Raw genomic sequence first — 17,785 nt, forward strand, 5'->3', positions numbered from 1 at the left:
GACCTATATTTGAACGTCGAAATGTTATATTGCATTGAATATCATTAGAAGACGTATTGTAATAGTAAAGGATGTATGATTATATCAGAAGGGGCAGGCATAAATAGAAATGATAAGTAAATCGGATTATTCGGTTAAATGGCGGATGTATACACGATTTGGAAGTCTGATATAAAAGTCAGACCCTGACGTGGGCATGCCGGTGGAATGACGAAGCTATCTACGATGTGTGTAGGGCCGGCGTGAATTTCATCAGCGGCTAAAAGCGGTCAATATGAAAATGTGTAAACATATAATTTCAATATTCAAACGTTTTAGAAAATATGTTTGATATTAGGAGTATGCAGGTTTCGTGAGATTAGCAATTTATAATAGCATAGCTATCATATACGGCTCCGCGTCCTCTGATGGCATGTGTATTAGGTGACAATTCAATTGAATTCTTTATTGATCCTTATTACATTGAAATTTCGGGATAGAATTCCCAAATTCAATAAATACAAATTTTAAAATAAATTAATACAACATACATGACACACGGGTAATTCATACAGAACAACATAAGCATGTTATTTTAAATGACAATGTCTACTTCAACCCACCCAGACTCAAGACTCTAGGATATCGAGTGACAGCCAAACCCGTGGCCCGGGCCGGCTGGCTAGGCCACACGATATGCTCGAAGTCATGATGAAGCAGACATCAGAAGAGCTCGTTCTTCAACCATGGAGGCAATGAAGTTGCAGACCAGCTTAGAGGCATAAGTAAATGAAGTCGGTCGCAAGTTTGCGATCAATTATTGAGAATTTTCAATAAAAAAATTTAAACCACTACTAGAGTCGAAGACCCGCTGTATCATCTACCCAATCGCCAAATCTCATCATTCCCCAAATTTCTTAAAACTTCGATTTCAAATTTGCAATTCCACATTAGCTTAGCCCAGAAATTATACATTTTTTTCGCAGGCGTCAAATAATTTTCTAAAATTAATTTTCTTGTTAAAATCTGAAGATAAACCAATATATAATATAATTCTCATTCACAACATATTATATCTAAACAACATATTGATGATAGATTAGATAAATGTTATAATGAAATAAAAAATAAGATAGAAGAGATATATTTTGAAGGATCAGGTTTAATATTTGATGTAATAATATTTATGACTTTACATGTGTATAACACAAAATATAATAAGTTAACTAAATCGAAACCAACTGATGAAAATAATTTATCATATTTTAAAGATGATAATATAAATGGATCAAGTTATATCAAATTACCATTTAAAACTAATGCTGTTATAAATGTACAAAATTCTGTTGATAAATGTTTTCTATGGTCAATAATTAGTTGCTTACATCCTGCAACTGATAATATTTGTAGAGTATCAAATTATAAACCATTTGAAAATAATTATAAGGTAGATAATTATCCTGTTAGCATTAAAAATATCCCAAAAATAGAAAGAGATAATAATATAAAGATAAATGTGTTTGATTTAGTCAAATTACCAAAAACAAAAGGTAATAATATTAAACATTATACATTAGAACCTTAATACCTATCAAAAGATTATGATTCAAATGGTTTTATAGATATATTATATTATGAGAATCATTATTTGTGGATTAAAAGAATTGATCTATTTTTCAAATCAGAAAATGATTTTGATAATAAAATATATCTATGTAGAAAATGTATAACTAAATTCAGAACTGAAAGTGCATTATTAAATCATAAACAATTATATGATAATCATGATTATTGTAAAATAGTTTTACCAAATGAAAAGGATAAAATATTAGAATTCAAAAAATATGATTACAAGAATAAAGTACCATTTGTAATATATGGTTATCTGTTATAATTGGTTATTCAGATCCTCTAATAACAAATGCTATTAAAAAGATCAAAGTGCTGCAGCTTTCGGGTTATATATAAAATCTGATTATCCAGAACTAATTGAAAGTGAATATTATCATTATAGAAATGAAAATGTTATCAATCATTTTTGTGACTTATTAATTGAGTATGAAATAAAATGTAATGAAAAGTTGAATGAAAATAAAGAAATAATTACGACAGAAGAAGATAAAGAAGAATTTGAGTTTGCTGATAAATGTTATTATTGTGAAAAACTATTTAATTTTAAAGATAAAAAAGTTAGAGATCATGATCATTTGAATAGTAAATTTAGAGGAGCAGCGCATGAGAATTGTAACTTACAAGCTAAGAAAATTAACTTTGTTCCAGTAATATTTCATAATTTATCAGGGTATGATGCTTATTTATTTATCAAACAGCTATGTCATAAAATGGAAGAAATCAATAATGAAATAGAAAGATTAAATCCAAATAGATCAAAAGATGTTGCTAATATACCAACTTATAAATTTAAAATGTTAGCTAAAACATCTGAAAATTATATATCTTTCCAATTTGGGTGTCTAAGATTTATAGATTGATATAGATTTTTAAGTAGTTCATTAGATAATTTATCAAAATCATTAGTTGATGATGAATTAAAAATATAAAAACAACAGTATCCAAATAATGATGATTTTCAATTAATGAGATATAAAGGAGCAATTCCATATAGTTTTTATAAATCGCATAATAATAAGAACAATTCTATGATGAATTAAAAAATGAATATGTTTAATATGAAGTCTATAATAGAACATTGAATATTTGGAATCATTTTGGAATGAAAAATCATGGACAATTAGTAGATTTATATTTAAAATCAGATGTATTATTATTAACTGATTTATTTGAAAGGTTTAGAGATGTAAATCTAAAATATTTCAATATTGATCCTTGTCATTGTTATTCTAGACAAGGTTTAACTTGGGATTGTGGATTAAAATTTACAGATATAAAAATGGATTTGTTAACAATTATAGATCTATTATTATTATTTAAAAAATCTATAAGAGGAGGAGTTTCAGGTGTATTAGGCAATAGATATTTCAATGTAAATGATAACCCTGGATATAAGTTATTATATATAGATGCAAATAATTTATATGGTTGGGCAATGATGGAACCACAACCTTATGGAGTATTTGAAATAACTGAAGTTTTACAACATGAATAATGATAAATTTGATTGGAAGAATTCTAGATATTGCAGATGATTCAGAGACTGGTTACTTCTTTGTTGTAGATTTAGAATATCCTGAAGATAAAAATTTAAATCTAGAAATCTAGCATACTGTCCCGAACATAAAACTGTAACACATGAAGAATTATCAAATTATCAAAAAAGAATTAAACCCAAAAATCAAATTCATACAGAAAAGTTAATGGTAACTCAGGAAGATAAATATAATGATGTAGTACATTATAGAATGTTAAAATTCTATTTGAATCAAGGAATGATTCTAAAAAAAGTACATAGGTATATTTCATTCAGTCAATCTAAATGATTAGAAAAATATATAGATTTTAACACCAGAGAACTAAAGCTAAAACTGATTTTGAGAAAGATTTCTTCAAGTTAATGAATAATGCATTCTATGGTAAGACCTGTGAGAATATTAGAAATAGAAATGATATTGAGTTAGTTAGCAATGGTAAAAGGATAAGGCATTTACAAACATATCCTAAATTCATTGGTAACAGAATAAAATTTAGCCGCTGTTAAAATGAGAAGAACATCAATGAAATTTAATAAACCAATTTATGTTGGTGCTTCAGTTTTAGAAATATCAAAATTATTGATGTATGAATTCTATTATAACGTATTACAACCTCATTTTGGAGAAAAGAATATAGAAATCTTATATATTGATACTGACAGTTACATATTAAAGATAAAAACTAATAACATAACAGATGATTTAAAAACATTAAAACATCATTTTGATTTCAGTAACTATCCAAAAGCTCACGAATTGTTTAGCATCCCTCAAGAAAAAAGATCAAAGTGGAATGACTTTGTCCATAGAATATCTCGAGTAAGAGAACCAACGTTAATCGACTTGCAGCATTGGCTCAAAGACTGCATTGATGCGCACTTTGGTCCATATTCCGTTGCTAGCAAGTAAAAATGTAGCGATAGTCAGATAAGTAATTCTGGAACTTTAGTTCCTCGTGTAAGGCATACAACTCTTAATACGTCTCAATGTAATAACGGTAACGATTAACAATGAGTTATTTGTTCAGAAAACCATCATCTTTCTAGGTGTAAATATTATATTGACAAATCAATTAATGATAGATATCAGTTGATTAGAAACAATCGTTTATGTCTTAATTGCTTATATCCTGGCCATTTCCTTAATTCATGTCCATCCAGTGGCGTCTGTAAGGAATTGGGATGCAGAAAGAAGCATCATACTTCTATTCATCGGCCTCGTAATGATAAAAGTACTGTTAATAATGTTCAAACATCTAGTAACTGTACGGTGTTAATGCAGGTTGTAATACTCTGCAAGTTTATTTTCAGATAGTGCCGATTACAGCGCAGGGAAGCAACGGTCGCCGCGTGTCCACATATGCTCTGCTGGATTCTGCCAGTGATGTCACCTTTATTAATAATGAACTAGCAAATGATCTTGGTTTGCATCGTAAGAGACGCTTGCTAACGGTTAACACCCTCCATACTAGTACTTCGCATCATTCTCAGTGCGTTTCGTTTTCAATGCGTTCTCAGTCGGATCTCTATAGTGATGTTATTACTTCAAAAATGCATGGACAAATTACGGCAACTTCAATTGTTCATCTCAAAATATTAAAGCTCGTGTTTCTGATATGCAACATTTGAATGGTTTGGAGATTTGTGACGTATGCCTCGATCAGATTAGGGTATTAATAGGAGTGGATGTGCCAAAGGCTCACCTCCAAATTGACGTAAAAGAAGGCGCTGCAGGGGAGCCTTTTGCTATTAAAATTTGCCTGGGTTGGTGTCTCTTTAGTCCTTCATATGTAGAATCTTTGGCTGAATCTTTGGCTGGAATCTTTCGTCCAAGCTCACGTTAATTGTATAATTGCAGGGGATAAGGATTTAAACGAACAGGTTGAACGTTTTTGGTCCACTGAGTCTTTTGGTGTAGCCTGTCAAGGTCAGACAGGGTCAATTGAGGATCAAAGGGCCTTGTCTATCTTAGAAAATATTACAAAAATCGTTGAGGGGCACTATGAAGTGGGGATGCTTTGGAGGGATAAGAGTAGTACGCTTCCTTTTAATAAATCAGTTGCTGAAAGGAGGTTTGGAATTTTGGCTAGTCGTTTGTATAAAGATCCAAACATAAAAAAAGGGTATTCTGATACATTGAACGGTTACATCGCCGATGGTTATGCACGCAAGTTGACGTATGAGGACGCTTCAGTCGTTAGTCCCAGAACATGGTTCATACCACATCATTGCGTGTTGAATGCAAAAAAGCCTGGTAAATTCAGAGTCGTATTCGACGCGGCTTCAAAATGTGAAGGAATTTCACGGCGGTTAAAGGCGGGTTTCATTTAACCAAATTCATGTCTTCAAGTAAAAACGTTTTGGCGCATATACCTGATATCGATCGTAATGATCCCACGTTAGGTTTAGAGTTCAATGAACTGTCAGTCGAGAGGGTCTTTGGTATTAAGTGGAATCCTGAAAATGATGTTTTTCTGTTTAGGCCTGACATTAAAGAAATTTCTCCTACTAAACGCCGTAATCTTATCACTGTTTGTTCAATTTTCGATCCCTGTGGATATCTCGCTCCATTTACGTTTAAAGCGAAATGTTTAATACAGGATTTAAGGAGGTGCAATTTAGACTGGGATGATGAATTGACCGATAATTTGCTTGTTAGATGGCGCGCGTGGCAAGATGAGTTACCTTTTCTTGCAAATGTTAGTATCCCTCGCCACCACTTAGGTTTCTCTTCTAACGCAAAACATATTGAGTTACATCTGTTCTCGGATGCTTCAGAACGTGGCTTTGGTTCTGTTGCGTACCTGTGTTATACTTTTGATATTTCTATTCCTTGTTCAACAGCTGCATCAAAAACTCATTTAGCTCCAATTTAACAGAGATTAACGGTGCCAAAATTTGAACTACAAGGTGCAGTTATGTCCACATGTTTATCAGAGACGTTAAGGGCTGAATTAGGAATTTCATTTGTATTGATAAAGTATTTCTTTGGTCTGATTCAACCACTGTATTGAGGTACATAAGCAATGAATCAAAGCGATTCAAGATGTTTGTAGCTAATAGAGTTACGGAGATTCGTGAATCTACTAATCCTAATCAGTGGAAATATGTCCCTAGTAATTTAAACCCAGCAGATGACTGTACTTGCGGTCCTCCAGCTGGAAGTTTAACTATTGAACAAAGATGGTTACGAGGGCCAGAGTTTCTTTTTCAGACGACTGAAAAATGGCCGGATCAGCCGGTCTTAGGTTCCATTAGTGAAAACGATGATAACGTTCAAAGGTTCAAATATGTGAACAACACTGCTGTTTACGACAGTTCTTTACTTCTTAGTTTAGCCTTGAGGGTCTAATTACGCCTCAAGATGTTTCATCATTGATGTTGCTAAAACGCAAAACTGCATGGATTTTGCGAGCAGTAAGAAATTTTGCTGCTAAAATTCCCAGGCTGGGTATGACGGCTATAAAATCCAAATATTTCTTACCAGAGGAATTAAATGATGCAAAGATGTGTTTAATTGTAAATGCGCAACGGGAATCGTACCCGAGCGAGTATAATTCGCTGCATCAAGGCATAGTAGCTAATAAGAGTAGGTTACGTTGTCTCGATCCATTCATAGATGGTCCCTGTATAAGCATCAATTGTTACTCCCATTTGGTCACCATATTACGAATCTAATCGTGAAACGTGAACATTTATTGTCATTGCATTCTGGGCCTGAACATGTCATAGCGTCTGTACGACAAAATTATTGGCCTATCAAGGCTCGAATTGTGGCGAAATCAGTCATTCGCAAATGTTTTACTTGTTGGCGACGAACGGCAATGCCTAAGATACCTTTTATGTCTGATTTACCGGACTTTCGTTAACTGCGTATTCTCACCCATTTGAATATACAGGAGTTGATTACCTTGGACCTCTGTTAGTAAAAAGAGGTTGTTCTGTTATTAAACGATGGGTATGTCTATTCACTTGCCATGTGACTCGGTCAGTTCTACTTGAATAAGCAGATTCCCTCGAAACTGATATTTTCATGTTTGTTCAACGTAGTTTTATTAATAGACGTGGTACGCCTGGGGAGTTGTATAGTGACAATGGAACCAATTTCATTGGTGCTGAAAGGGAATTAAAGTCTTCTCTTTCAGAATGGAATCAGTCATTCATATCGAATTTTTTAGTAGAAAAAGGCACGAAGTGGATTTTCATGCCGCCCAACGCGCCTCACTTCGGTGGCGTATGGGAACTATTAGTTAGGTCGGTTAAGAGAGCTTAAGTCAGTACTTGGGGAGCAATGTGTTTGTGAAACTGTGTTACGTACTAGCCTTATAGAGGTGGAGGGTGCCATCAACAGTAGACCCCTTACATATAACAGCTCAACGATCTAACACCAATAACCCCTAATCATTTTCTCCATGGTGGAGCATCTTCAATAATCTCATTTGGTAAGTTTGAAAACTAAGAGATCAATAGCCGTAAAAGGTGGCGGCAGTGTCAGGTTCTGGCGGACCATGTGTGGGATGATGGATCGTTGAATACTTGCCTTCCCTCACTGTAAGAGGTAAGTGCACTGATGAAAACTCTAATGTAAATATTGGAGATTTAGTAATTATCGTTGATAAGAATATCCCAAGGGGACAATGGTCGTTAGGTAGGGTAACAAATACTATGCCCGGTAAGGATGGACGAGTAAGAGCCCTTAAGGTCAAAACAAGAGGTTCTGAGTACATACAACCTGTATCTAAAATTTGTGTATTAGAGGAAAATCGCTGACAAAATTATTATTAGATAATAACCGTATCATGGGTACATGTGCTGTCACATGAGTGACTAAGCGTTGTAAAATTTTGCCAACATATGTATTGTTGCCAAGGAGGTGCTATGTTAGAAATTAGCTTTAATTTATAATTAGATTATTAAAAGATTTTGTCATATAAGAAATTATTCATTAGCTATGGTTTTTTTGTATTTGTTATGATTTGTAATTTCATACTTTCTTCGTGTTTTTTACACTCTGCAAGTTTTGATATGGATTATAGATTATGAGTTGTGCATTTCCGTGTAGGCGAATGCCTTATATCATGCCTTAACGGCTCAGTAACTTTTGGCATATATAATGTTTGATCAGAAATCTGTGTATTCAGTGTCAGCTCTACATTGTCGCACAGTGAACATGAAATTGTGAGTAGCCTCTCTTTAAATATGATTATATCAATTATGTCAAATGCTATAATTTGTGGCACATGATGTAAAAAGGAGCATAATTATTGTTGCAGGAATGTTTATTTGTTTATCCTTTGTAGCAAACCATGAATACATAATAAATAATGTGTTTGAAACGTTCGCTGTAGTTGATTTAGATCGTTGCCAGTCGCCGGTCAGCCAAGGCACGACAGTTGCAATTTAGATGAATACTTAAAGTTTAAAAGAGAATAAGCAAAAGAGAATGAGATTATGAAAAGGATTCTAACATGTTAATCGGCTTTAATTCAATTTTAATAAAAATATGTATAATAAATGGAGAGTAATCAAGCACACAGTGAGAACAACAAATCATTTCTAGATAGAATAAAAGATATCACAAATGCTAAATCAGAGGATTATATATTTAAAAAACTAAATGAACTAACAATTCATAAGAAATATTTAATTACAAATATTGATACAGTTTCTAATAAATATGGAGATAAATTAGTTTAGAATATGAAGGATTAAAGGGAAATAAATATAAATTCAGAACATATTTACCAGATAGATTGAATAGATTATCTAGTGAAGATTTAGAAGAATTATGTTCTGGTGATTTCTATTTCATATACAAAGGTAAGAATGAAAAAGGGCACCATGATATAGATTTTGAATAAAATATGTAAAATAAATGGTAGAATTAAAAGAATATAGAATATATGTTGATTCTAGAAAACAATTAAATTCTAAATCTCATAATTTACTTGTACAATTAGATAAAGAATTTAAGAATTGTGTAGGTTTTAGTATATCGGATAAAACTTTCGAACATAGAGGTTTTGCAATTTATATGAGAAATAAAAATAAATGGTTTCATCTATTTTTAAAACCAGGATTATATAATTTAGAATCATTAGCGCAGGAAATTAATAGAAGAGCTCGGTTGAAAATCGGGAGTACTGATGAATTTGGAATTAAATTTATTAAAATTGATAGTTCTAATAAAATAAGAATAAAGTTATCTACTGAACAAAATAAATTTATGGTAAACAAACTAATAGCTAAAATGCTAGGAATTAAACCGCATATTGTTACTGGAAACGCAGAAGGTAGCTCAAATATAATACCTTTTACACACTTTTATATTTATTGCAATTTAATTTATCCTACAAAAACTTTCGAAGCAACTTAAGATACAATTTGTAATTCTAGTATATTAAATATTTTACCACTAAAAAATGTTAAACAATTTGGAACGCAAATAAATTATAATTTAGCTGAATGTGATTTCAAACCATGCATTCCACAATTTAATAATTTTAGATTAGAAATAAGAAATCATAATGGATATTTAATTGATTTGAATAATTTTTCTGTGATATATGAATTAGTTATAAGATGTAGAGAGTAATTTTTTTTTATATACATAAATATGAATATAACAGTAGGAGTATATGTTTTGGATTTGATTTTAAACGTGAGAAAGAAATGAAATTTGATATTAATGATGTAATAACACATATTAAAAATATTGCATTTTCTAATGAAACAACATTTGAATATGAAACAACAATAAATAAAGAAACTTTTGATGTAGGAAAGATTACTGATTTAATTAGAGAGTCTTTAAGATTTTATGAATTAGATGAAGATTTTATCATTGATGATATTAAAAGAATAATAACTGAAATATATGAAAATAAAACGAATAATATTATGAATGTTGAAATAATTATAACTAAGTTAACTAAATATTTTGAAGATAGTATTTTTTTAATTAATAAATGAGTGATTATAAGTGAATAATAAAATGGTGCCTTACTATCAGTGGGAACTGTTGGTTATATAATGGTATCAAAAAAAGTATTTAAAATGGGAAGTGTTAACATTGATAGATTTGATATCAATGATATTTTAAAATTAACGTCAGCAGTTACTTTATCTAATTTAACTATTGATTATTTGGAAAAACAAAAATATATTCCTATATAAATGCGTAATTTTTTTACTAAATAAATGGCATCTGCAATTATAACTATTATAGGATCAGCAATTGTTAACCCTTTAGCATTTACAGGTGGTGGGTATTTATTTAAGCATATTGATAAAAATGGTTCATTATCAGAACAAAAAAGACATAACTTAGCATTAGAAAAATGTAATAAAGCTGCAGAAGAATATAGAGAAAAAAGACAAAACTATATGGATTACATCAATAAAGAATTATATAATCAGAAAATTTCACATAGAGATTTTCAATCAGTCGATGATGCAATGAGTTTATATAACGCAGTAACAAATAAAGAAAAATTACATCTATACAAACCCAAATTATCAGATTATTATACCCCAAGTAGGGAACAGAGGAAATATGAAATAATTTGGATTTTAGGCGGAACAGTTATTGTTATATTTGTAGCATATAAATTTACAAATTAGTATTTTTTTTTCTAAATAAATGGATGATAAAATTGATAATGTTGATATTATTCATGATATAAATGAAACTAAATTAAAAATATAGCTGCAAAGCAGCGATAACGGGTTTTCTGCTGTCTTAGAATCCTGTTCATCGGTGGATTTCGACAAAGCATTTGATAAGGCATTACATCAGCCATTACTACCTAAACAGGCTATTAGGAAACAGTATCAATGATAGGTCGCCCAAATGGCTCAGCAGTTATCTCTGAACGAAAACTTATAGCCAAAATCAACGGAACGCCTCATCTTGGAATAAGTCGGTCTAACTAGTGGAGTCACGCTAGGTAGTATCCTAAGTCGTCTACTGTTTAATGTCCTGACAAATGACATACACAGTAATCCAAAATATACCGCAAATCAATTGTGACAAAGTATTGATGCGAATGACCTATTTAGTTCATCGACCATGTACTGAACACTATTATTGTGCCCCAGCATTTGGGGTCATTCTACTTGAACCCCAACATTCAATATGTCCACCATATTCTGGTGATGATGTAGTCATTTTAATTTTTCTGCCAACTTCATTTCTTCTTTCATATTAATCTAACATTAAACATCATTAAGTATGCGTCCCCTTATTGAAATTAGGTTAACTATCTCAATATATCGATGTAACTAGGAAGACCTTATTTAAAATGTCGAGATTTTTATGTCGACTTTTTGCGATATTGTCTCAATAAATTGCCATACGTATCACGACATTTTAGCTAAAGGAGTGATAATTATGTCGACGGTTCGCGGTTATGTTGCGATACAGACGTCGACATTGGTGAAAGGCGTGATCCGTATAACGATTTATCGTGATATTAACACGATATATCGACTTAATTATGTCGATAAATCACGATATATCACGTTTGTTCGACATAATTTCGTCGTGATAAAAGGTCGCGACGGTTTTGTATGGGTCCCATATATACGGAAGTACGGAAGCGATAAAGGGCCTCGAGTTGTCGCGTTCCAACTCGACAAAGTCGCCATATTTATGTCGACATATCGCGATATATTGCTTCAAGTCGACATGAATATGTCGACATATTGTGACGTTATGACGACATATTTCGTTTTCTCAACCATTTTCCTCACAACAATTCAACATATTCATGACGACTTGAAACTCAGTTGCCATATAACTGGCGTCCTCATCTTACATTTCGACGTGTCTTCAAATGACGGCTTGTCCCGTGGAAAATGGGCGAAAAAGCGAAATTTGTCGTGAAAAGTCGCGTGTGTAGACACATTCATGTCGACTTGACGCGATATATCGCGATATGTCGACATAAATATAGCACCTTGTCGAGTTGGAAGCGACAACTCCAGGCCCTTTATCGCTTTTGACATATAAGCTTCCGTACATCTTTAGAAAAAGAAATCATATATGTGATCTTTCATTAAGTAGGATCACTTGAATGATCGCTTTTATATCACTTTAAAAAAAAACGAATCTGCCAAAATGACCTTAATGTTCGACACTATATCAGATTAATCGACTTCAAAATAGGCGAAAGCATAAGTCTTTATTACGTTATTAATTGGCCTAATTATTCAAAAGCTAATAAAGTGGGCGACAAAACCAAAAAAATTAATTGTCGCGGGCGATAAAACCAAAATAATCAATTGTCGCGGGCGATAAAACCAAAATAATCAATTGTCGCTGGCGATAAAACCAAAATATTGAATTGTCGCGGGCGACAAAACCAAAAAAATGAATTGTCGCTGGTGATAAAACCAAAATCTTGAATCGTCGCGGGCGACAAAACCAAAAAAATGAATTGTCGCTGGCGATAAAACCAAAATCTTGAATTGTCGCGGGCGACAAAACCAAAATATTGAATTGTCGCGGGCGACAAAACCAAAATAATAAATTGTCGCGGGTGATAAAACCAAAATAATGAATTGTCGCGGCGATAAAACCAAAATCTTGAATTGTGGCGGGCGACAAAACCAAAATATTGAATTGTCGCGGGCAACAAAACCAAACTAATGAATCGTCGCGGGCGATGAAACCAAAATAATGAATTGTCGCGGGCGATAAAACCAAAATAATGAATTGTCACTGGCGATAAAACCAAAATAATGAATTGTCACTGGCGATAAAACCAAAATATTGAATTGTTGCAGGCGATAAAACCGCGACAAAAAAAAATTGTCACGGGCGATAAAACCAAAATAATGAATTGTCGTGTGCGACAAAACCAAAATAATGAATTGTCACGGGCGATAAAACCAAAATAATGAATTGTCACGGGCGATAAAACCAAAATATTGAATTGTTGTGGGCGACAAAACCAAAATATTGATTTGTCGCAGGTGACAAAATCAAATTAATGAATTGTCGCGGGCGATGAAACCAAAATAATGAATTGTCGCGGGCGACAAAACCAAAATTATTGTTTTGTCGTGTTATTTTAATTTTGTCGTTTTGTCATAATGTCGCCCTCATTTGCATATACGTGTTTTTTTTACGCATGGCCCTTATCAGCCACCATACTAAAGCCTTAAGGTCGTGTAAAACATCGATAAACACTTCAAGCGACAAAGCGAACTCTCCTTTCCCCCACAGCAAACGCTTAACCTAGTAGAGGCTACTAGCCTATGTAGGCCTATGTATATGCGTAGGCCTAACATCCGGACAGATTGGTCGTAGGCCTATTGAATAACAACCCACCTAAATATCGTAAATTTTGTTTTGAAGTTCAATCCAATGAGTCCGTTAATAAACGCAACAATTATACTGTGTTTGTTTGAGACAGTAAAGCTCAGTACCTGTAGGCCTAAAGCCGCGTCAAACTCCATAAACACTTTAAGCGACACAGCGAACGATCCCTTTCCCCAACAGCGAATGCTTATTCAGAATGTCAAGTGTGAGTCCAGCATACGGAAAGGATTGTGTTATATACTTGTATTTAGTTAATACCTTGTGCATTTGACAATGATCGGTATGTACTGTAGGAAATATAGAGTATTGATGGTATTGATATAGAGGTTGAAGCCTGCGGCCGAATAAAGTAATATATTCTTTTATCTTGATACCTCGTCGACATAACAGCTTTTCTCCGCTATATCTCTTCGGCGTGTTTCGTTTAGGCCTACGACTCCCCGGTACACTTATGATTTATCTTAGTAAATACACGGTTAATTTGATAAAGAAAAATAGCTATTGCTAAACTAACTGCTTGACGCCCGCAGCCAATTCACTGGTAGTAATAAATTAATTTGTACTCGATTTGATTCTCATGATGAGGTGAAACTTGCAGCTGATCCCCGGAACGACGATGTAGTGACACACGTCGATTCGTCGATGTTTACGGCTCGACAGTGCTTTTAAAATCTAAAGTAGTAAATTTCGTGTATATCGGTAATACGATTTGATGAGAAAAATGGGCTATTGTTAAAATTAGTTTTTAAAAACCGCGACAGAATGTGCAATCTTTGGGTAATAAATTTGTTAATTTATGCTTGAATTGATAACTGATGTGACAAGAAACGTGCGGTAGATTTCGGAAAGAGGACTTAGAAAAACATGTCGGCTCTTTGAATGGGGCTCAATTTTCAATGTTTACGGCCCGACAGTGCTTTTGTAACGATGATTCTTCAAAATACGCACGGGGTATTTGTAGATCGAAGTGAACTGAATGATATCAGACGGATTGTATCGACAACAGCGGCAAGGTAACAAAGCCTTTGTTCTTTTAGTAAAATTAGTGTGGAAGAAAATAATAATAATAATAATCACGCGGATATCAATAGGGTTTTCTGTGAAATAACAGAAAACCCTAATTATATTTGGAAAAACAAATATTAGAATTTGAAAATGATTTAAAAGTTAAAAAGAAAAAATATTTAAAAAGCAAAATTATATATTATCTTATTATTAGTGGTTCAGTTACAATAAGTTCTGTAATAACATTTTTAGCCATATTCAGACCATTAACTCCTTTAGCTATATCAATTGGTGTGTTAGGATTTCTAAGGACGGCATTGTCATAGCTCATTGCAGTCGCTTTAATCTGCCTGTAAAGAAATAATCTGATGCTACTAACCATGGTATATTTGGATATTTGAAACCTGTAGGTTGTTAATCTGGTGTCACCCATGTTTCGCGTATCTTGACTTCAGCACATGATGGCAGTACTTTTCTGTTGTTTTTCCCTAGTCTTTTCCATATCCAGCGCACAAATTTTCGGTACGCAATATGCCTGTACAGTCTGAAAAAATGTGTACATGTATTCAAACCGTGTATGTACCTTTCTAAAATGTAATTAAATTCTTTTTATCCATTGATTTAATCTTCTTACTCAAATATTGATTGATCATCTGGAACTGGTCCATAATTTTCGCAATACTCATAAAAGCCTACTTCGATGACGTATGGATGTAAACAGATAGCATGAAATCTTGGGTGGTCAGTAATACATTTCACTCCCTCATCAGTAACACGCTGACGAATCACAGGCTCCTCCATGCAACAGCAGCATTCTATTTCAGTTGGCATGGGAATGCATTTGTATTGGATCTGGTTATTTGGACCTACCACACTGCGACACAATCACCTTGAAAAACGAGTTTTAAAAAATAAAAAAAGCTCAGGCTAGTTGTAGTCATTCCAATATTATCAGATAAAAATTTCATTATGTGATTTTTTCATTTAGCAAGTTGTCGTGTATAAGAATCATTATTGCTCTGTGACTGTAGTATTTCTATTTGTTCTTCAGATCAGTTTCATTGAATTAAATCGAATTTAGGCCTATATTTCATGTATCTTGTGGACTTGGTGGGTAGTGATATTACGGATTTCATTAATTACCAATCAACATTATCACTTCTGAAATCTCCGTCTTCACTTTCGTCGTCCGAAGATGACGACAGTGACAATTATTCTTCATTTTCGTTTGACATGTTTTAGTTTGACGATAATGATTCGCAATCTCCACCGTTAGCAGTAGTCGATTTTGCAACATTCGGCTCGAATAAATACGGCTGGACTACATCCTGGTCATCTACTCCATGAACCATATTTTCCGAGTCGCTCATTTTTAGGCCGAAAGTGCTTCAATATGAAAGCTTATTTAACACCGACAAGGAAGAATTTTTAAACGCGGAAGTAAAATATGCGGTGACGGTTGCTTCCCATCCACTAGAGGCAGCCCTCCCAATGATGTCAGTGCGAGCGCCATCTACCAACATTTAGTGTGAACTACTCTCAAAGCATACAGTTCGGTGCGCACAGAGAAAGTGATCACTTTCAATTGAGTCTAAAAAATGAGTCTAATTTCAAATATAGCATAAGTATTAGCAAAACAATCAATCAAAACTAAAATCTTGTATAATGAGTTAGGCTGCATTTGATCTTTAAAACAAAACTATGTACCAAATAGTTTCACGGAGAAGGATTTGTCCTTGAAATTTGGTGATTTTGCCCAGCTGTTTTTCATTTAAGTGATGAAGGTTTTCTGCTTCTCAACAGTGAAACTCTATTGTTGTTCCCTGAATTATTATTGGTTCAATTTTGTATAATTTTTGGCCATATTTGTTTATGAAATCAGCTGTCAAGATCAGTATTTTGTTTCCAGATGGTAATTTGGTTCATATTGTTTGCAGGATTTTATAGTACTTTACATCTACCTATATATTAATACGAAACTGTACCAAACAGTGTCATCGTGGAGAAGGATTGGGCCTTTAAATGTGGTGTGGTAGCCTATCATACACTAATGCAGTGGCTATAAATGGGTGTGAAAATATTAGGGGGCCAAATGGAGGCAAACAAAATTTCAGCCAATCAGTGAGCAGGAATTTTAGTTATAGATGGTCATTGTATCAAAACAATTCTACGGTACAGTATTACTCATGCAGTTACATTGACCCAGTTAGTAGAGCACTAGACTTTGTGGCTTAATGATCAGGAGTTCCATTACTAATAGATAGAAAAGTTTTAAGTTCTTGGCTAAAAAAATCATCCATACTCACCTATGCTCATCATAAAATCCGATATCATTGCTTTGCAGCTATATTTTCAATTCATTTTCCTTAATCTTTTATCAGAGATTGAGGGAAGAGAAACATGAAAATGATACAAAAATGCAGCAAAGGGAAGATGAGATGGAAGATCTTAAAATGAAGTCTGATGAAATGGAGAATCGATTGAGAGGGTAAGAACAACTACAAGATGTAAATTGTGGTGGTTATATTGATTAAGCCCTACTCAGGAGGAGAATGATTTTGAAAATTTTTCAGACAAATATCTGAACTTGTGAAAGAAAAACATCTGGTTTATGCTAAATTGAAGACAATGGAAGATAGATATGCTGGAATGCTTTCTGAGATGGAGGTTTTACGTTTAAGCACAAGCATTGGTGTTCAATCTTGCAATCTGCAACGAGATTATGCTGCAGAAGGTGTGTTTGACCAAAAATATTTACATACATTCATACAAATAGTCCTTAGAGCCTATGATTAACAGTCCACAGTGTACATTATCCATTGTCCCTGTAAATACACCATGATGAAAAGCTCATTGCGTACTACCATTTTTTCCAAGACTGATGTTTTGCTTATGTAAGGGACCATTCATAAAATCTAATTTCAGACCAAGCAGGCTATTGCGTTAAATTTCCATCCTTTGTTGGGGCGCTGTACATGTATCTGACCTAGACACATCTGTAGCTCAAAAATTCTAATTGATGTAATAGCCATATAGATTGTTCCAAGAGACATGGTCGTCTATTCTGGACTTGAACCGATGAAGAGTTAATGGGTGGTTTTACTTCAAAAAACTGGTCCATACTGAAATTTTTAGGCCCTATATTAGATATATTTAGACCGTATATTATGGCCCAAAATACAAAATGGAGCAAAATTAGATTAAGTAACATCTTTGGAACTAATTTTCAATTGGATTCATAATTTTGATGAATATAAAACTAGAAAAAGCCATTGCAACTGACAGAATGATAGAAATTCGTGCCA

The 17,785-nt window shown here is 33.3% G+C and overlaps 1 protein-coding gene across 6 annotated transcripts in view; it reads left to right on the forward strand.

Moving 5' to 3' along the window:
• The window catches only part of LOC141905831 (uncharacterized), a 270,857-nt gene that overhangs the window by 74,527 nt on the left and 178,545 nt on the right, over positions 1-17,785 (forward strand). For all 6 annotated transcript variants that reach the window (XM_074794884.1, XM_074794885.1, XM_074794888.1 and 3 more), the window contains 2 exons: positions 16,862-16,968; positions 17,054-17,214. In XM_074794884.1, the coding sequence (XP_074650985.1) occupies positions 16,862-16,968; positions 17,054-17,214 (268 nt within the window). The remainder of the gene's footprint in view (positions 1-16,861; positions 16,969-17,053; positions 17,215-17,785) is intronic.

This window comes from Tubulanus polymorphus, chromosome 5 (assembly GCF_964204645.1).
Source record: "Tubulanus polymorphus chromosome 5, tnTubPoly1.2, whole genome shotgun sequence".
Taxonomy (NCBI): domain Eukaryota; kingdom Metazoa; phylum Nemertea; class Palaeonemertea; order Tubulaniformes; family Tubulanidae; genus Tubulanus; species Tubulanus polymorphus.